Raw genomic sequence first — 21,101 nt, 5'->3', positions numbered from 1 at the left:
AGAAGAGGGCTCCAGATTTTAATTCTTAACCTCTTCTCGCTCCAGTTAAGCTCTCCAGGGTGTTGGGTATAAAAATGGGCACAGGGCCCGGTTTCACCTGGTCGGGTGACCCAGACTTAGGGACTCTGGGGACAATACACTGTGTCCTTGACTCTTAGCTATCATGATACCACACTGTCCTGACTTCCACTGGGAATGTTTTCTCTTCTAACACACTGCCACTGGTCACTGTGCCCTGCTCTGGTTCCTCACCCATCACAAAGGGGAGGGGGGGTGATTTGGAAGGCAGGTAGAAACCAGAGTGGCTGGACGTGTACAAAATACTACTATCTAATATAAATCACTACAATCCAATATAGGCACCTCTGGGGCCTTCTAACTTCTCCAGGGGAAAGCACTCAGACTCTGAGTTCCCAGCAGCCACCGGGAGGGGGAAGAGACGAGTAGGCACACCCTGTGTGTCAGTGCTGTCGGGGCAATAGCTGAGAGCTGATGGCCGCCAGGGGAGAAGGCTCGGGCTCCAGAAGTTCAAGTTACTATGCGAGCAGAAGTCCATCCAGATGCCTCCTCCCTGCTAACCACCTAAGCTGCAAATTATTAACCTGCTCAGCTCTACTGTACAGACAAGTACTGCGGGTAGGAAGGGCAGGAGGGCGTCTGACGAGCCCTCTGAGAACGGTCCGGTCCAGGAGCCTCCCTCATCTCAGCCTCTCAGCAACTCTTCTTTACCCCTCATAGTGAATCTTGACTCCCCTTCCAGACAATGTTTAACCTCTGGATAAGGTAGTAATGGCCCAGACGGGGCGGGGAGTGGGGAGGCTTTCATTCAAGGGGACTAGTTAGTAAGAATTCTATTCACAGACTCACTACCCGGATGCCTGCCAGAGAACAGCCAAGTTAATCAAAGAATCATTGATATTTTGACCCATTGATATTTTGACCCAGCACACTGGGTCAAAATATGCAACACTTGTTTAAATATCTGCAGACAATCCATCACTGTCACTACAAGGGCGTGGAGAGTCCAGCACCTGTTGAACTGACTGCTTGACATAGTTACCAATTCCTGACTGAAAACTGCAAGTAAAGAGAAGCACGCAGAGAGAAATGGTGCCTCCACACAGGACCCGGGTGTGGTTGGGATGGTGAACTCCAGTCCCCAAACCTAGGCTTGAATCCTACCCCAGTCTCCCAAGAAACACCACTTTACCTCCCAGAGGCTCCTTCTCTATACTGTCTTAAGAGCATCAGCAGAGCTCGGTAAATTACCTGTCATATAGTGAGTGACTAATGAGTATGGGTGGGGGAGAGGGATCTATCAGTGAACTTTGGTGATGGAAGACAATCTACCATACCAAGATGAAAGCCAACCCTTAGTCTGCTGACCTTAACTACCTCACTGAAATAAGAGTGCCCTGACTCAGGGTGCCTGTTTCTAGAACAGACTCCTAAGCAATCCATTGAAACCTCATACATGTTTCTATGGTCTTAAGCCTAAGGAGTCCACAGGAATAAATACCTAAACGGGAGTGCAGAAGGCTGGGGGTGGGGGTGTCGCTCAGTGGTAAAGGACTTGTCTAGAATGAGAAAAACTAGAAAAAAAATGAAGAAAGAAAAGGAAGAGAAAGGAAGGAAGGGAGAGAGGGAGGGGAGGAGACAACGGAGGAGGGAAGGGAAGGTGGAGAGGAAGGAAAACAGAAGGACCTTTTTGCTATAAAACACTGTAGAGAGAACTTGGAGAACACTTAAACAACGGAAAGGCATACCATGTTCATAGATGGGAAGGTTTAATATGAAGATGTCAGTACTCCTCGAAATGTGCTACAGACTTGATGTAGTTAAAATGCCAGCAAGCTTCTTTGCACAATTGAGACATTGCTACAAACATTCATATGGACATGCAAAGGACTCACAATAGTCATGCAATATCCAAAACAAAGTTGAACTCATGCTTATTTATTTGTTTATTAGACAGGGTCTCACTTTGTAGCCCTGGCTGTCCTGGAACTCACTATATAGTCCAGGCTGACTTAGAATTCACAGGGATATTCCTACCTCTGTCTCCTGCCTCTGTCTCTGTGCTGGGATTAAAGGCAGAGTGTCACCATGCCTAGCAGAATCATACTCTTGATTTTAAAACTTACTACAAAGCTACAGTAACCAGATAGGGATCCTGACATAGAAACGGATACATAGAAGAATGGACCAGAATTAAGGGTTCAGAAATAAACCCAAGCTTTCATGGACAGTTGCTTTTCTACTAGAGTTGCCCACAGCTCTCAAATCTGTCCTGTCTCTTCCCTACTTGCTTCCCCCTGGCACTACCCGGTTCCCCTAAATTCCCACCCACTCCACCCACAGCAGTGTCAAGAGTGGGAACATGGCTCTATTCCCTGAGTTGAGAATAAGGATCATGCCGGGCGGTGGTGGCACACGCCTTTAATCCCCCAGTACTCGGGAGGCAGAGCCAGGCAGATCTCTGTGAGTTCGAGGCCAGCCTGGGCTACCAAGTGAGTTCTAGGAAAGGTGCAAAGCTACACAGAGAAACCCTGTCTCGAAAAACCAAAAAAAAAAAAAAGAGAATAAGGATCACTCTGGTGGGAGTCCACTGAGGTGACAACAGGAACCTTTCCATCCTGGAGCCAGAGAGGACCTTCAGCGACTCAGCATGCGCTTGCAGATCTGACTAGCCCACATCTCCTACTTCTGGCTCCCTGCCTCTCACCCTGCAGCCTTGCCAGCTCACAAGTGGGGCTGCCACTTAACATACAAGACACCAAGTTAAATTTTAATTTCAATTAACCAACAGGTTTTTCTTTTAGTAGACATAGCCTCCAAATTGCATTACTCATTATCTGAAATTTAAAACTGAACTTGAGGTTTTTTGCACCCCCACCCCACCCCACCCTGCCTGGAACTCTCATTCCCTAGGCTCCATTTCTCATCTCAGCAGCATCTGTCCCAAGGGTTCCCCTTCTTTGGATGAGCAAGCTCTCCCTGGCACACCAATGCCCCTTCCCTGAGAGAACATTCAGCTCCGTCTCAAATGTCTTGCCTGCAGTAATGTCATTGTTCCCTTGGTGTTCCAGAGACTGATTGAGGGATGCGCTTTTTTTTTTTTTTTTTTTAACCCACTGTCAAATTCTCAATGCTCGAGACAGGGCCTGGCACAGAGCGAGCAATATGCCAGTATTTACTGAGTAAACACAGACGTACTACACATGGATGCATGGATTCTCTCTTCCTGTCTTCTGAACAAACGCAATATCGCCACCGACTGTGTTTCATAGGTTGAGGATCTGAGACCAGAAAGAGCCAAACAATTCACCCAGAGGCCTACTGCACATATAGGAACCAGCCCCCAAAGCCTGCGTTCTTAGCTCCCCCACAACACACCAGCCAATCACCTCAGGCCAAAGATCACCTCCAGCTTAGGTCTCTGTGTCCCTATTATTTACATTACTCTGGTTTAGATGAAGAAAGGAGCCACCAACACATGTCAATATTTGCATTTGACACCTTAGCCTGAGAATTTAATGATACACTTTGATTGATTTTGCCTACACAGCTGTTCAGTCAACACAGAGTTTTTCAAATAACCACTTAGGCCCCACTAGTGGAGAAGTCTGTGTGGGTGTCCACACTCACCTTTATTTCTTCTTGAACATCAGGATTTCGGAAATTTAAATCAGGTTGCTCTTTCAAAAACTGGTGAAAATAACATTGCTCTCGTACTTCGTCAAAGTGCCAACTGGAGTTCCCATACACACTCAGCTGGCAAATGGAAAAGAAGGCATCATTACCTCACTCATTCCTACACTGGCCTTGTCCACAAAGATGTGACCTGGCCATCCCAGCCCCATGAGGCGGTGCGTAAATCCCGGGAGCTGTCTACCCAGGGAGAGCACTAAGTTAAATCAACATCCCCACATTTTACCCTAATTCTCCACAAAAGTGCTTATGAAGTACTTAGCAAGTAGACACCATTCCTAACAACCACAACACCAGCTGACGCTCTCAAGTTCAGATCAAGACCAACTTAAGGAACAACCATTCCTCACATATTCCCTTGAATCTGCTGCTCAGGCTCAAGACTCCTGTATGTGAAGCAGCTTATGGAGAAAGATTGCCTATATTGTGTCTTAGAGCATGAAGCCAGAGATGACTCCCCAAAGAATCACTTGAAACTCTACTAGTCTTCTGGAATAAAAGTCTAGTGACTTCTGGCGCCAGTACTCAGATGTGTTTGACAGTATTGGTAATATCTTCTTGCTAGCAGGGATCAGGGGCACGACTGCATGTCCAGTTTCTCTGGCTGGTCCCTCATTATCTCTGGTCAATCTGTCTCAATCTACCCTTTAAACGTGAGAGTTTCTTGGGCTCTATTTCAGGACTTTTGTTCATGTCTTGATAAAGAGCAAATGGAAAAAATGTGGTGGCAGGGGAGTTACCCCATCTAAATCCTTTTCTTTTTAATTGGAAGACATAGTCACATGGGGTCTGTGTTTCCATGGCAACTGGCCACAGTGAGTAGCAGCTGCTGTCTTTTAAGGAAACTTATCATCATCCATTCGCTGTGTGGGCCACCTGGACATGAGTCAAGATGATGTACTTACATCATGCCTAACCAACAAAAGATTACAAATAAGCAACCCAAAAGAGAATTGAGAAAACCAGAAATAAGTGCTTCACGGAAATGGACACCCAAGGGACTAAATGTATAAGATGTTCAGTGTCATCCACAACCACACACTTACTACATTAGTTACATAACCACTAATAATTAGATAAGTGTAACATTAAAAACATGGGATTTTTATGTTCGCCTGAATGGCAAAAAATATAGTTTGACCAAGGGAGTAACGCAGCATACTGTATGGTGACATCATACCTATTTAACGCAAGAAAACTTTGCTCATAAACCTCAAAATAAGTTAATAAGCATGCACAGGACATGATTAATGATAAAGTTGGAAACAGTCCACTATTTGCTAACTGAAGAGTGATTAAGTTAACCATGGAATATTTACATATTTTATATATATATATAATATATATAATACATACAGCAATATGCAACAGGGAAAATATGTGAAGCATGACTAACCAAAACTACATGAATAGATCCTTCCAAAAATGAGTGATAAGCCGGGCAGTGGTGGCACACGCCTTTAATCCCAGCACTTGAGAGGCAGAGCCAGGCGGATCTCTGTAAGTTCAAGGTCAGCCTGGTCTACAAAGTGAGTTCCAGGAAAGGCACCAAAGCTACATAGAGAAACCCTGTCTCGAAAAACCAAAAAATTAAAAAATAAAAAATAAATAGATAAATGAGTGATAAAAACAAGCTATAGAAAGCTTTACTTTTCATGAAGTTCAAAGTAAAGACAAACTAAAAATTAACTGCTGATGGCATATTACATAAGCAAAGCGAATTCCTAGGACCCACATGGTAGAAAGAGACGACTGACTCCGACAAGTTGCCCTTTGACTTCTGTGTGTGCTCCATGGTACACGAACACCTGCTCCCCACCTTCCCATCCCCCACATACAAGATTAAATAAATCTAATAAAAAATGTATGTACGTTAAAAAAATAAGTCAACACTCATCAACTCCCTGACTTGATAAAGTAGCTTCTATTATCTAGAATTTCATATACATAGGGTTATATGAACCTCTTTAAAATATTTTTTAACTTATTTACTTTATGTATATGGGTGTTTCATCTACATGTATGTCCGTGCACTGCATGTGTGCCTGGTGTTCACAGAAACTGGAAGAGGGCATCAGATTCCCCAGGACAGGAGTTGTGAGCTGCCATGGGGTGCTGGGAATTGAACCCAGGTCCTCTGGAAGAGCAGCCAGTACTCTTGACAGCTGATCCATCTCTCCAGCCCCCGCAACTAGTAGTCCATTGCACTGCTGAGTAGTATTGCATCATATTCATCTATTTATATGTGCTAACATCTTAAGAGTTATTTTTATTTATATGGATTCATATGTATTTGTGTGTATGTTGTGTGTGTGGCCATGGAGGCCAGAGAGGATGTCAGATTCCCTAGGGCTGGAGTTACAGGCAGTTGTGAGCTATCCAGTGTAGGTGCTGGGAAGAGAACCTGGGTCCTCTGGAAGAGTGGCCAGTGCTCTTAACCACTGAGCCATCTCTCCAGGCATGTATTGACTTTTACATTGGAAAAAATCAGCCTTGCCTACAAGTGGAAAGCTGATGGACAGATGGAAAAGGTGGTGGTTAAAAAAAAAAAAAAAGCAGCTGTCACGTGCTGTAGTCAAGAGATCGTCTGGTCTGAGGAGTGAGTGGTGAGTTTTAGAAGCAGCACTGAATATATCCAGTCCTCAGCCCTTTCATTCACCAGCTCCGTGACCCCGCTCTGCCTATGTGCAAGACAAGTGCTAAAATCTATTTCGTAGAATTGGAGGGGTAGACTGGATGAATTAATGAACATAAGACCCTTAATAGACAGCCTGCACACAGAACGTTTAACAGATGTTTGCTAATAGTCTTTTTTTGTTTGTTTGTTTTGTTTTGTTTTGTTTTGTTTTTCGAGACAGGGTTTCTCTGTGTAGCTTTGCGCCTTTCCTGGAACTCACTTGGTAGCCCAGGCTGGCCTCGAACTCACAGAGATCCGCCTGGCTCTGCCTCCCGAGTGCTGGGATTAAAGGCGTGCGCCACCAACGTCCGGCACTAATAGCCTTTCAACAATGGTTAATTTGGAGATGGGTTGGTTAAGGCAATAAACATGCCAGGATGGGCTGATGACCTGCCATGGGCTGCATGGTGCCATCATGCACTGAGCTTGGCGGATGGGCAGTTACAGAGAGGTCACATAGTCAGTCATGAAGCACGCAGACTCTGTGTTTGGGTTGAAAGTTGGTTTCAAGGACCAGCAGAGAAGGTCAGGGTGAGAAGAGGGGGGGACTCCATGGGGCAAGAGAATCTGGAATAAATGACTTGGGAGAAAACAAGAGAGAAACAGGCCTGACCGGGATCATGCCTGAGACGAGAGACAGCTCGCTGCTGGACTATAGGGTGCCTAGCAAACCTGAATTTCAGGGACAGCCATAGTATCCTAGGAGAGCCAGGCTTCCAGGGCCCTGTCAGACATCAGATCGGCAGGTGCTCAAGTCTCTTGTGTAAAAATGGAGAGTTTACATACAACTCTCACACATCGTCTTTTATGTTTCATGAGATCTCTGTATTAATCTTACCACTTAATACAATGTACGGGTTAAGTTGTAGCTATGCTGCCGTATTTTCAGGAATAATGATCAGCTACTGGTCTGTAGCTAATTCAGTCCCTTTGCAATCTTTTTGAACATGCAAATCTAGAACCTGGCCTGTACAATATTCTTTTTTTTTTTTTTTTTTTTGGTTTTTTCGAGACAGGGTTTCTCTGTGTAGCTTTGCGCCTTTCCTGGAACTCACTTGGTAGTCCAGGCTGGCCTCGAACTCACAGAGATCCGCCTGGCTCTGCCTCCCGAGTGCTGGGATTAAAGGCGTGCGCCACCACCGCCCGGCGCCTGTACAATATTTTATGCTAAAAGTTCATTCACTACTTGTCTAAAACTCAGGTTTAAATGCATGTTTGGGGCTCTTATTTGCTAAATCTGGCCGCCTAGACAGAAAGGACCTGGAGCAAGTAGGAAGGACAATGGCTCCTATGCTGAGTAGCATTTGCTGCTAAGAATAGGGTGGGAAGGAGGCAGCAGGGAATTGGAAGACAAGGAGACCTCAGTCAACCCCCAAGACAAGATAAGGGCTCAGGTAGGGATGATGACAACAGATGTGTCCAGAGGCTCAGTACCAAGGTTTGGGAAAGGAGAAAGTGATGACTCTGTTTGCTTTTGATGTCCAGCAGGGGGGTTAAAAAGTCAAAAAGGCAAAGGACCCTGGAGAATGGTAAAAGACAGTAGAAAAAATAACTGTTATTTTCCTACCTCCATCCAGGAGCCCCAGAACCTATGCTGGATGAGGTGGGAGGTGAGAGCAAAATGGAAGAAGATGCTAGTGAGGAGGGTACCACATCCCAGAGCCCATCAGCTCAGCGATGAAGTTGGAAATCTAAAGGCCACTTGGGAAACGTTTTCTATTTCTAAACTACATCCTTCGAAGCTTTTGCTTGAAGGGCTCCACCCATCTCCCGCTCGGGTTAGTCTAGAGCTGCCCAGTGTCTGTCTGCTCCTCGGTCGCCCTTACCCAGTTGTTGGGAGGGATGGTTACACCATTCTCACGAGTACAGTTGTGCCAGATGTAATAATCGGTGTACTTCCCGCTCCGAGTCCTACTCGACTGAAACCAAGGATGTTTGTCACTGGTGTGGTTTGGGATGAAATCGAGGACTAATTTTAAACCTAACGAGTAAAAACATTTCAAATGTTAGGAACAGACCGTGGGAGAGGGACAACAGTTAAGGGGAAGCGGGGTAAACCTGAACTGGGAGTCATGATGCTCTCGACCTGCGTTTCTCTCCCCCACACTTCTCATTTCCTTTACCTTTGTCGTGGATGGCGGCGACCAAATCCTCAAAATCTTTCATTGTTCCAAAAATAGGATCAATTTCTTGGAAATCCTCAACGCCATATCTGAAATCTTTCAAAGATGATTTATAAAAGGAACTGATCCAAATAGTCTTTACGTGTAGAGAGGCGATGTAATCCAGCTTCTCTTGGATACCTGAGGAGAGAGGCAAAGGTGTGAGCAAACGCGGCTTTGGTTTTTTTATTTGAAGCATTAAAAATAAAATAAGATGGTGATAAAAAAAAAATGTCAGACGGTCAGTGGCATCAGAAAGGAAGCCTACCCCTCACAATCATTGCCTCAAAGGAATAGCACACTGGGGTTTTTTCAATGAAGAAAAAGATTCTTGCTATTTTCAATACTCAGTAGAATTTGACACCCACTATGAAGAGAGAAAAAGGGGTAATGGAGGTGAAGCTAAAAAAAACAAGTAGCTTTAGATTTTCTCTCATGCCCCATGTGTCTGTTTTCATCCATTCTTCCATGACACCTAACATTGCCTTATCTTGGTCTCCTTCCTCCCTCCCTTCCTTCCTCCTTTCCTTTATCCTTCCTTCCTCCTTTCCTTTATCCTTCCTTCCTCCTTTCCTTTATCCTTCCTTCCTTCCTTCCTCCTTCCTTCCTTCCTTCTTTCTTCCCTTCCTTCTTTCTTCTTTCCTTTCCTTCCTTCTCCTCCTCCTTTTTTTCTTGACACAGGGTCTCTCTGTGTAGCCCTGGCTGGACTGAAAGTCTCCATGTAGACCAGGCTGGCCTTGAACTCACAGAGACTCACCTGCTTCTGCCTCCCAGGTGCTGGGACTGGGAGTAAATGTGGGTGCTGCCACCCTACAACCTTTCTCAGGTGTAGACTGTACCCACACTTACACCTGTCTAAATATACAGACAGAAACTAGACATGATGCGGGGGGGGGGGGGGGGGGGGGGGGGGGGGGGGGGGGGGGGCGGGCGGGGGGGGGGGGGGGGGGGCCGCATGCCTTTAATTCCACCACCGGCAGAAGCAGGTGGATCTCTGTGAGCTCGAGGACAGCCAGAGCTGTTAAACAGAGAAATCCTGTCTAAAAAAAAAAAAAAAAAAAAAAAACCAACAACAACAAAAATTAGACATGATTAGTTACTGAACACATTTGTCTAAATGACCCTCTTAGGAAAAGTAAATTTTTTAAAACTTTGATTTGGGGGAAGGGATTTATAACCTGAAAAATTTCCACTTTTTTCTTCTATTAAAAACTGTATCAAGCCGGGCGGTGGTGGCGCACGCCTTTAATCCCAGCACTCGGGAGGCAGAGCCAGGCGGATCTCTGTGAGTTCGAGGCCAGCCTGGGCTACCAAGTGAGTCCCAAGAAAGGCGCAAAGCTACACAGAGAAACCCTGTCTCAAAAAACCAAAAAAAAAAAAAAAAAAAAAAAACTGTATCAAATTATTTTTATAGTGTTATTTAATATGCAAATTGTATTGCTATATATAAATTAAAGTTTTTAAAAATAAAAATAAAACAAAATATGTCTAAAATAATTTTTTTTTTTTTAGTTTTTCAAGACAGGGTTTCTCTGTGTAGTTTTGGTGCCTTTCCTGGAACTCACTCTGTAGACCAGACTGGCCTCGAACTCACAAAGATCCGCTTGCCTCTGCCTCCCGAGTGCTGGGATTAAAGGCGTGCGCCGCTGCCACCACCCAGCTAAAATAAAAATTTTTATATCAAAGGCTAAAATGTTAGCAATTTTATTGAATTTGAGTAAAATTCAGACAGCAATCTAGTCCTATGAATAACATCAATCTTCAGCATAACTTTTTACCTTTAATACAAATACATATTTTAAAATATGTCACATAATATATATACATAGTGTAGGCACACACACACACACACATATACATGCACGCACACGCACGCACTCATGAACATGCTCAGGACACACAATGCTGGGATTGCATACACGCATACACCATCAAGCCTAGCTTATTCAGTGATGCAGATCCAGTCCAGAGCTAGGCAAGCACCCTATAACTGAGCAACAGCCATTCTTAGCTCTTGATTTTCATGTTTTAAACCAATATTGTGGGTGAGCGAGGTGCCCGAGAACTAAGTGGCATTTGGCCCCAGATAGTCTGGAAAGCACTAGCTCATATGCCAAAGCAATTCGCCACTGTGGCTACTGGCTCCCGAGCAGTTGCGCTGTGGCTCATCTGGGTTGAGACGTGCTGCAGGAGAAGGCACAAACCAGGTTTTTAAGACACAGTACAAAAAGAAAGAACTTACAATACGTCAATAATATTTTTTGCTGATATATTGATACAGAAAATACATTGGATTAAACAAAATATATTACTAAAATCAATTTCACCTTGGGAAAAAAAAAAAACTTGCACGGTACTGCTCTAGCAATGTAAAGAGGCTGGAACGGGATGATGCCGGACTGGAGAAGAGATGTGCAAAGTGATTTATGGACCAGGGCGTGAGGCCTGACCATCTGGGGCAGAGGAGCTGCTAAGCTAGCAGGAGGTGAAGGAGACCACAGAGTCCCCTGAGCCCTGGCCCAAGTGAAGACATTCTAGAGACACCCTTTCATTATCAGACTACTGGAACAAAGGTCCCTGAAGAATTAGAATTTCCCCCGAGATCTCGCGCTGGGAGAAGGAAAAGCATTTGCCAGAGCACCAGGAAGGATGATGAATCTGTATAGTGATGAGTCAGTTACAGATGGGACCACACCTTTGGCCAACACTGCTTAGCTGTGCACACCTCTCGCCTTCTATTGGAACCTAAGCTTTGTGTCAGGAACCCTGAACGCGGACTTCCTCCCAGCCTATTGAATCAGTCTCTTCTCTGCTTTTCTCTATCCCTCTTTAATTGGCCTGTTGAGAGCAGTGGCTGAGCTGGGCCTGTTAGGGCTGCCCAGGTCCAGGCTCTGACTCCAGTAACGGAGGGATCTAGGCTGCTCCCTAAAGCAGCCTGCTTATTTGTGCTGTCTTTACAGGGGGCTGTCACACTTCAGAGTATCAACAGGCAACAGAAATACTTCCATTTAAGCCAGGCAGTGGTGGTGCACGCCTTTAATCCCAGCTCTCAGGAGGCAGAGCCAGGCGGATCTCTGTGAGTTCGAGGCCAGCCTGGTCTACAGAGCGAGTTCAGGACAGGCTCCAAAGCTACACAGAAAAACCCTGTCTCAAAAAAAAAGAAAAGAAAAGAAAAAAGAAATATTTTCATTTAAACTAGAAGCAAGCATAAGGCTGAGTGTATAGAAGTGGGGGCGGGAAGGATGGGGATTGGGGGTGGGGAGTTGTGGGGGTGCAAGGAAGGGAGGGAGGAAAAAGAGGAAGACTAAGGGATGGAGAGACACCAAGGGACTGGGGGGTCCCAGCCCACACTTGGGGAGACAGATGACAACCACTAAAACCAACCCCAGGGTGGTTTCTCCAGAAGAGCAGGGTCCTTGACCTTGAGGACCTGTACCTACTGGATAACAAGAAACAGCAGAGAGGAACACAGGAAAGCTGACGAGAAATTGCGTGTTTGTGGGAACTTGGGAACCACCTAGGAGCAGACTAGGAAGGCAGAGCCAGGAGGTAGGAAGGGTATCCCTGGTTCTGCATTGTCAAAATACAACTTTGCCAACACTTGCTGGCTGAGAGGCAGCTGGTGCTCACAGGAAGTGCCAATGGGGCCATACACGTCCAAAGCCCCCGGGGAATGATGAAGGCATAAGCGAAAGATGAATGAAGGCTCAGAGTTGCACCTCTGAGGACTAGTCTCCAGATAGTGACGATGCACGAAGATTATTTTAAGAGTGAAAAGGCTGCCGAAATAGGCCACTGGTAGAAAGCTTGCGTCGCTGGACGGGACAGAGCCCTGGGATTCACCCTCAGCACTGAGGGTGTGGGGAGAGAGGCAGGGAGGGAGGGGGCACACTGGAGACAGTGCAATGAAAGGACAAAACAAGTCTTTCATTAGTTATTCGGAAAAGCTGGGGATCTAGAACTTGTAACATTGTGAAGGCAGGCTGGAGCATCCCTTCTCGTGCTCTGCTGTATCATCTTCATGTTTTCTTCAGACAAACAATCACTGCAAACAACAAACCTCCTTGCTAGTTTTCTTCTTACTGAACCCCCTTTTCATCCATTCTCTCTCTCTCTCTCTCTCTCTCTCTCTCTCTCTCTCTCTCTCTCGATTTTTTTGGGGTGTGGGGGAGCCCAGTTTGTCCTTGAACTCATGGCAATCGTCCTTCCTCGGCCTCCTGAGGGCTGCTATTAGAGGCCAGCAGGACAGCACCCACTTTTTGCTTTTTTTTTTTTTTTTTTTGAGACAGGGTTTCTGTGTGTAGCTTTGGAGTCTGTCCTGGAACTTCCTCTGTGAGCGCATGCAGGTAGGATTTGCTGAAGGAGGCGGAGGCAGGAGGATCACGAGCACCCAGGTTTTTTTACTGTCCTAAACCATGTTGACTCTACCAACCAGTCCACAGCTTATACCCACTGTCGTCTGGTAGAGCTTCAATTTTATATGGCCTGAAGGAGCATTCAATTATAAGGATATGAAATTACATATGAAACATTATTAGCTTAATTTAAAAAATACAACATTTTGGTTTTATTTTTCTAATACGAGTATTGTTCTAGAGAACCCTTTATTTAGGTGACAGCTAACACCACAGCGTTAGTCCTTTTAGCCTTCTCTTATTCTCAGGATTGAAACTTGAAGGCAGTCTTTCCCTCCTGCAGACATCACATTTGTATAACGCGATGTGTTTATTAATAAACTCCCAGCCAGACAACAAGTTATGTCATATACCAGGAAAGCCAGTCTCTGCAGAAATATGCAGCCACAAAGACAGTGGTTTTAGGAGAATTAAGGAGCGAAAGAATATGTGCATTGGCTTAGTGGACAAGAGATTGAACCTTGTGGCTCCAAGGCCTTCAGCAAATAGCCTTACATCCAGGACAAGATTTGCCGGCTTCTGAGTGGCGCTTGGATAACGCCCAGGGGCACGGGTGCCAGCCATCCTGGAATGTGCTTACTGCACAACCCAGGCACTAAACGGTTTCGAGGAAGCTAGGTGTGGGAGGCACAAACAACCCTTCCCTGTTTGGTCCTGAGCTCCGAACACGCACCTTTCAGATCTCCATTCCCATCCTTGTCGCTGTCCTTAAAAGATCTCGGGTATATCTGGTACATAGGACCTGCCTGCCACCAGTCGAGGCATTTTGGAGAGATGACGATGATGGCTATGGTGGCCCCAATGAGCAGGAACACAGAAACCACGGTGAGCCAGAAGAGGATCTCCCGGGGCACCCGGTAGCGAGCCTGGCCGGAGAACTGGAAGAGCACCTCCTTGGGCATCCCCGCATAGGGCTGCACGGCTTTGTGGTGGGGCTCCTCTGGATCAGGGATACTCACACTGGCGTTGGGCTGTGGGGTGTCCCTGGAGCTTGGGTCCGAGTCCAGCTCTGGGATGTCTTCATTCTGGACAAACCCATTATTCGTCCGGCATCCCTTCATACTCATCCGGATGGAGTCTCTGCTTTTGTCCTCATCCATGTCTCTACCCTGTGTGCCTCTTCCCGGCGCTTTGCAGCAGGGACCGAGGTGGAAAAGTGGCTTGCTGAGTGCTGTGGTTTGCTAATGAGCTTTGAATGGTTTATAATAAACCTGGCTGGACTTTGCCCAGCCAAGGAAGAAAGGGCAAAGGGGGTCGGGGGTAAAAATTATCTTTACACCGGATGGCTGACTCAGCTACAGTAACAATATATGGAGGAGGAGACTGGGGAGAAGAGGCAGCGTTCCAAGCACTGTAAGATGCTACTTGTGTGAGTACCAACTGCCTACAGCAATGATGGTTTACAAGGCAGGTGTCCTTTACCACTGAGCCAGATATTTAAAAAATGGGTATAGTGGTAAATGTTAATTGCTTTACCGTGTTTGGAACGTAACATTTCCTTACTTTAGGTATAAAACTGATCCTGAACTTCACAAGGGGAAACTGGATGTTCTTTTTGTTTGTTTAAAGGTCTCTCTTCCTACAGATCCACACAGAAGAGGCTCTGGAGGCAGGGGACCTCGCAACGTTGTTGAAGCTCATTTCAGCTCAGGCTGACTCCAGAGAGCCCATGTGTATGCTAAGCTCCCTGTGTGTGCTCAGCTGGACCTCGGGTTCTTTGATCCCTGTGACCTAGCATTCTCTCAAGCACTTAAAGACCACGGTGGGGGAGAAAGGCTTCAGAGCCTTGCAAGTTCAAGTGTATTACTACAGGCAAACAGTCCTTAATGCTAGCACTACACAGTTGTTTAATCATTGACAAGTGTAGAACACATTCACATTCAGCTGAGGGGCTGAAGTGCTGCTTCCAGGATTCCCTAAGCCTCAAGGAATGAGACTATCAGCCGCACTTGAGTGCTTGTTTGATTAGATAGGAGACATTTTTCTTTTACATTTATTTTTAAAATTTTATTACTATTGTGTATATTGTATGTGTGGGGGTGTGCGCGCGCTCAGAGGATAGCAATGCTGTGGAGCTAGCTGTCTCCTTCCACCTTAACATGGGTTCTGGGATTGAACTCAACTGCAGCTCCCCGCCACCCCCCTCTCCCCCACCTCCCCCGTTGTTTCTTCGTTAGGGAAATTGCCTGGGTGCCTAACATTGCAGGGGTTTCTGCAGAACGATTTGATCCAGAGTAATGAACTACTAAATTTTGTCTAACTTTTTTTTTGTTTTTTGAGACAGGGTTTCTCTCTGTAGCTTTGGCTGTCCCTGGAACATAGATCCTCCTGAATGCTAGGATTAAAGGTGTGCACCATCACCACCCAGCTAAATATATTCTTAGAAATATGTAAATGCCAAATCCCTCCTCATAAACTACACCTAATAAATGCTGTTTCTCATTGTTTTAATTATACATGAAACTTCTTTGTAATGAAAGTTGTTTTGTGCTGTTGTCTGTTTTGACAAGCTGGCTTGGAAGTCACTATGAAGACCATGATGGCCTTGAACTCAAAGAGGTGGCTAATGAATTTAACATGCACGTTTTAATACTGCTTTATCTGTTAAATACATAATGACCATTTTCAATACAAATTAATCTTTTCTCAGAGGAAAGATATATTTGCCCCACCCCCGGCTGTGTGTGTGTGTGTGTGTGTGTGTGTGTGTGTGTGTGTGTGTAAGCACAGGTTCACAGGAGGATTACAGGAAGACCTCAGGTTGCCTGCTCGATCACACTCTTCCTATTCCTTTGCGGTATGGTCTCAAAGCTATGCTGGTGACCAGTGGCTAAGCAATCCCTGTCTCTGCCTTGCTGTGGTGCTAAGGTCACTGGCACCTTTAACCATGCCAAGGTCACTGGCACCTTTAACCATGCCTGGCCTCTTACAAGGGTGCTGTGTTAAAGAGCTTGCTCAGCATTCTGGCCCACTGAATCATCTCTACAGGCCCTTGACCCACAATTTTAAAGGTTCCAGTCAGTGCTGGCTAGTATTAGGGCAACTTGACACAAGCTAGAGTCATTTGGGAAGAGGTAACATTAACCGAGAAAATGCCCTCACCAGATTGGCCTGTTAGGGCATTTTCTTGACTGATGTGGGAGGGCTCAGCCCATGGTGGGTGGGGCCATCCTTAGGCTAGTGGTCTTGGGCTCTCTAAGAAAACAGGCTGAGGGAGTCATGTGGAGCAAGCCAGTAAGCAGCACTCCTCCATGACTTTTGCATCAGCTCCTGCCTCCAGATCCTGCTCAGACTTTCTCAGCAATGGAGTGTTATTGGAGTGTTAACAATGGAGTGTTAACCTGAGAGTTATAGGCTAAAATAAACCCTTTCCTTCCAAGCTTGTTTATGCTCACAGTGTTTAATCACAGCAACAGAAATCCTAAGACGCAGTCTGGAGCCAACCAGTTCACTGTGTTTGGGCCTCTGAGGAAACAGCACACCGTGCATCACTGATGAGACCTTGGCAAAAGACTGTTAACCTCTGGGCCAGAAACAAGAGACATGAGGGACCAGAGCCCAGTATCTCCAGAATGCAATTCTTGAAATTCAATTACTATTGGGGGTGGGGCAGGTGGGACTGTGAAGAAGTATGATACTTATCCTCCTGTCTCTGCCTCATAAGTAGTAGGACTGAAGGCATACATCACTACACCTAGCTTAAATAACTTAAATGATGAAAATGTTAATGGGACATCAGGGTACAATCACGAACAGAGAAAACTTTACAGCACTTGTTTCCATAACAGAAACAACCCTGCTCACCCCCTTGCTTGTAACTAACAGAGCAAGAGCCACAGACCTTGATTTTGCAGAATGGGTGCTTTTAACAATAAACCAAATCATGAGCACACCGCTTAGTCTGAGTAATGCCTCTGAATTTACTATATCACAAGGTACATTCACCGAGAGCAAAAGACAGTTGAGGGGTATGTTTTCAACAAGCACACCAGAGCCTTACCTTTAACACAAGACAGTTGAGGGGTATGTCTTCAACAAGCACACCAGAGCACTTCCCTTTAACACAAAAGGCATGTGATATGCTGGTAGATCTCATGTATATGTACATGTCATGGAGATTCATACTATTAGTTAAAACATTAAATGTCAGCAGAAAACTTGGAATAATTTAAATGGACATGTCACACTGAATGGTTCATTCTATCAAAGAATAGCACGTTCAATCACATTAATAAAAAATTATTTCAAAGAATAGTTGTTCAGACAGGGGTACAGTGTAATTTAACAAATGAAGTCCACAAAGTAAGCTGGCAATGTGTGTCAAGAGCTGTGACATTTTTCAGGGTAATAGAGGCTATTATTTTGAAACAAATGACACAAAAATAGAGTTGAGAATGAGACAAAAGAGGCAAAAAAATATTGAAATCATGATTATATGTGATACATGTATATGTGCATATATAAATGTATATAAAGTACAAAAGAGAGTTTAAAGCATAGAAAGGCGGCATTCCAGTCAGAGACAGAAAAAGATTGTTTAATAGGTAATGTTGGACACCACTGCCTATTTGGAAAAACTAATAAAGCCATATAGCTTACCTTATTCCTTAGACCAAAATAAGTTCTATGTACATCAATGTGAATGTACGTAATTTTAAAAATACATAAAAATAATCCTGGAGTTGAAAACCTTTCCTAAATGCAATGCAAAATATAAATCCTAGAGCCTATAAAGGGAAAACCCAGTAGGTTTTACTTCTTTAGAAGATGGGAACAGAAAAGCACACACACAGCTAGAGGAAAGCATCTGTTGTAAAACCTCTGACACATGACACTTCAGAGTGTACATAACTGCTTTACAAATTAACACAGCAAGCTAGAAAAAGGACCAAAGGCAATAAGCAGACAGAACAGGGAAAACGTTCTAAGTGGTTAAACATTTTACCCAGAACTAAAGAGCTGGAAACTGAAGTTAAAAGGTTCCATCACTCACATGCTATAGATGTCTGTCAGTAACATACCAGACAAGCACAAGGACCAGAGCCCAATTCCCAGCACCCACATTTTAATGTTTTCCCCCACTTGGTGTATGGATGTGGTTTTTTTTGTTTTTTGTTTTTTTTTTTTTTCTGGAGCTGAGGACCGAACCCAGGGCCTTGCGCTTGCTAGGCAAGCGCTCTACCACTGAGCTAAATCCCCAACCCTGGATTTACGTTTTGTCTGCATGTAAGTCTGTGCACCATGTGCATGTCTGGTACCCATGGAGGTCAGGAGGGCAACAGATCCTCTGGGACTGGAGTTATAAATGGCTGTAAGCCACCTTGGATGTTGGAAGAGCAAGCAGCTGGTGTTTTAACCATCTTGCAGGTCCTAAAATAATCTTAAAATCACATTTGTGTGTTGGGTATGTGCACATGCGTGCCACAGAATGCACTTAGAGGTCAGAGGACAACTTATGGGAATCAGGTCTCTTCCTTCCACCACTTGGGTCCCAGGGATCAAACACAGACCATCAGAATCGGTGACTAGCAACTCTGTGACTCATCTTGTGGACACTAAAATTTTTAATTGACAAACAGCACACATACAAAATCAGGCATCACACATGACATCTACAGCCTGTTTCCCTTTGTCTTTCTCACTGGTATTTTTTGAGTCCTGGTAGCTGAAGTCAATCATGAGTTTTTTACAAAGAATTCCTTTTCAAAAATTATTTTGCATACACAACTTGTCTTCATTTGGGTGGTGGCTTTATGATTTTGGTTACCTCTTCCATTCTGAAACATGAAAAGCAGGCAGCAAATTCTAACCAATTCTAATTCTACTTTACTTAAAAGAGATGTCTAGGCACACAAAAACCAGCTAAGTGCATAATCACTGTGGTGTTGCCAGTGAATGTATTTCAACATGCATGGCCACGCAGATTAAATATGCAGAAAGAAATCCACCACACTGAGGTTTGCTCTTCCATGTAACTGAAGTCCCTAGAGATCTGAAACGTCCAGGAAACCTTCCCATTATTTTTCCTAAAAGAGATGTCCACCCTCACAAAGTTTACCCCATGGTCCCTGGAAAGAGCAACATTAACCTTGGTGCACACAGCTTTGTGCTCAGAGACCAAAATGTGCTGCTGTTCATCCTGCCAGACTTTCCTGCACTTTCGATCTTGAGAATTCCATTGCTCAGAAAGGGATGTTTATGCTGTGGGTACAACTGTTCACCATTCCCTAACCATAAACACACTCGTTAATAAAGAGTTGTGACAAACAGTACAAGAGTATGGGTGTGCTCAGTGGTAGTGCTTGTCTAGCACATGTGAAGCTGCAGGTTTGAACCCTGATGAACTTATTTTAAAGAAAGGAGAAGAAAAACATTGCCCAGGTGATGTGCTATGTCAATGAACCATTGGAGGCCATTTGCAGGTGTACCTACCAGCAAATAATTTGCCTGAACAAGCAAATCTGTATTTCTTGCATTCCTCAACACAGATCTTGGAAGTCACTTGTATTAAACCAAAAAGGGTCTGAAGTGAAAATCTGTATCCATGTACAAACCTCTTGCTTTCACACTAAATGCAAACACTATCTCCTTTCAAGAGAGATCTAGGAATGACAAAAACTAGCCGCAGGATATTTCCACAGCACACAGAAATCCACTAAGTCCTGGTTTGAATGGTACATGGAGTGGGGAGATGAGGGAAGCAATGGGAATGACAGATTAAAGCTTTTACCACAACAGTCCTTGGAATAAAACCACAAGTGCTACCAAGAAGCCACAAATGTTTATTGCATGGACATGGAAAAGCAAGGTTTTAAAAGGCAAGGTGGAAGCTCTTCTCCACCCTCTCTGATGGGCTAGAAGATTAAAGCTCTTGGCAGAATAGATACTGTAACGATGTACTGCTGGACTCTCTTTTTCTTTCAAGTTTACAAAAACAAAACAAAACTTTTTGTTCTTCTTTGTACTTCTGGGCTCTTGGTAGGTCGATCAGCCACTGCTTTGTCACAAGAGTTCTCAGCTGGTTTTACAAAAGGACGTGCCCAAGACTGCCATCTGGTGGAAATGATAGACATTGAGACCATTTGTTTTTAGGTGACTAACCGCTAAGCCCTATTTTGGGGGTAAAGAGATAGTTCATTCATAACAGCACTAAGGAATATGAAATAAGAAATTAATTTAAAAAAGCAGCCCATATAAAGGAAACTGAAACTGTAGTGGGGGCAATATAAACACTTCTGTAATTAGAAAGATGTAGCATCTTCCTGAAATGGACCTAATCCCCACTCAAAATATCACCCGCCAGCAATTTAATCTATGCATTTAAAAACACAGCCAACAGGGAAATACTGCCCACATTATCCAAAGCTCATCCTGAGGAGTAAACACATTCAACTTTTGTTTTTGTAAAAGTAGAACGAGGGGCAGAAATAATCAAGTATATATTAAAGCTGACATTCCAGATGACATGATACATGTAGAGTGACATGGGATGTCCATAAAATACAACCAAAAGGAACAGCTGGAACCATGGGGTAATGGGAGAGTTATGGGAAAATGCTGTATTAGATTTTGATCCTTAAGTTCCAGTTGTATTAAATGTCTGTACCTGTATTTACTAAAAAGAACAAAGTCATAAAGGAAAAATTGCATTTACTTACTCATAATATGAAAACATTGTCAGTGTATGCAATTGAAGGTTGGTAAAACTGTTGAGAAAATGACAATATTCTAAAACTTTTGAATGTACATGACTCCGTAAAGTTCATCAGATTTAACATGCAAGATCTTTGCAGTTTATGCAAACTACTTCAAAAACTTCAGAGTGAACCGCCCCCCCCAAAAAAAACCTCACCAAATTTGAGTTAAAACTGGTACCTCGAGGGTAAAGGTGTTCTGATCTGTAAGAACTCTACAGTACTGTTCAGCCCTGGGCCTCTTAGCCCTCTCTAGGGCATCTCCCATCACAGCTGAAAGCCCTTACTCTGCTCGAGGGAAAACTATCCCAGGAGAAGAAAAACCACAACATGATCGCAGATTTAGAGGATGCTGCGACACTGTTTATTTTAGGAATTCAGTTATTCCTGAATGGTCAAGGAAACCTTTGCTCTTAGTCCTGCCCCTCAATATCCTGCACTG

The 21,101-nt window shown here is 44.4% G+C and overlaps 2 protein-coding genes across 3 annotated transcripts in view; both read right to left on the bottom strand.

Annotated features, from left to right (window-relative positions):
- Nucleotides 1-14,065, bottom strand: part of Slc3a1 (solute carrier family 3 member 1) — a 32,591-nt gene extending 18,526 nt beyond the window's left edge. The window contains exons 1-4 of the mRNA XM_052747343.1: nt 13,639-14,065; nt 8,512-8,691; nt 8,215-8,369; nt 3,649-3,774 (exon numbers count right to left, since the gene is read on the bottom strand). Of these exons, the coding sequence (XP_052603303.1) occupies nt 3,649-3,774; nt 8,215-8,369; nt 8,512-8,691; nt 13,639-14,065 (888 nt within the window). The remainder of the gene's footprint in view (nt 1-3,648; nt 3,775-8,214; nt 8,370-8,511; nt 8,692-13,638) is intronic.
- Nucleotides 14,066-19,727: 5,662 nt separating this feature from the next.
- Nucleotides 19,728-21,101, bottom strand: part of Ppm1b (protein phosphatase, Mg2+/Mn2+ dependent 1B) — a 67,490-nt gene continuing 66,116 nt past the window's right edge. Inside the window, exons 6-7 of one of the 2 annotated variants that reach the window (XM_052746458.1) lie at nt 20,624-20,671; nt 19,728-20,018 (exon numbers count right to left, since the gene is read on the bottom strand). In XM_052746458.1, the coding sequence (XP_052602418.1) occupies nt 20,624-20,671 (48 nt within the window). In that variant the 3' untranslated portion in view covers nt 19,728-20,018. The remainder of the gene's footprint in view (nt 20,019-20,623; nt 20,672-21,101) is intronic. The other variant, XM_052746459.1, reaches the window with a different exon arrangement.

The sequence above is a fragment of the Peromyscus californicus genome, unplaced genomic scaffold (genome assembly GCF_007827085.1).
Source record: "Peromyscus californicus insignis strain IS unplaced genomic scaffold, ASM782708v3 Scaffold_1__1_contigs__length_55948999, whole genome shotgun sequence".
Lineage (NCBI taxonomy): Eukaryota > Metazoa > Chordata > Mammalia > Rodentia > Cricetidae > Peromyscus > Peromyscus californicus.
The sequence above is the reverse complement of the archived record's forward strand: the minus strand, read 5'-3'. Positions and strand labels throughout refer to the sequence as shown.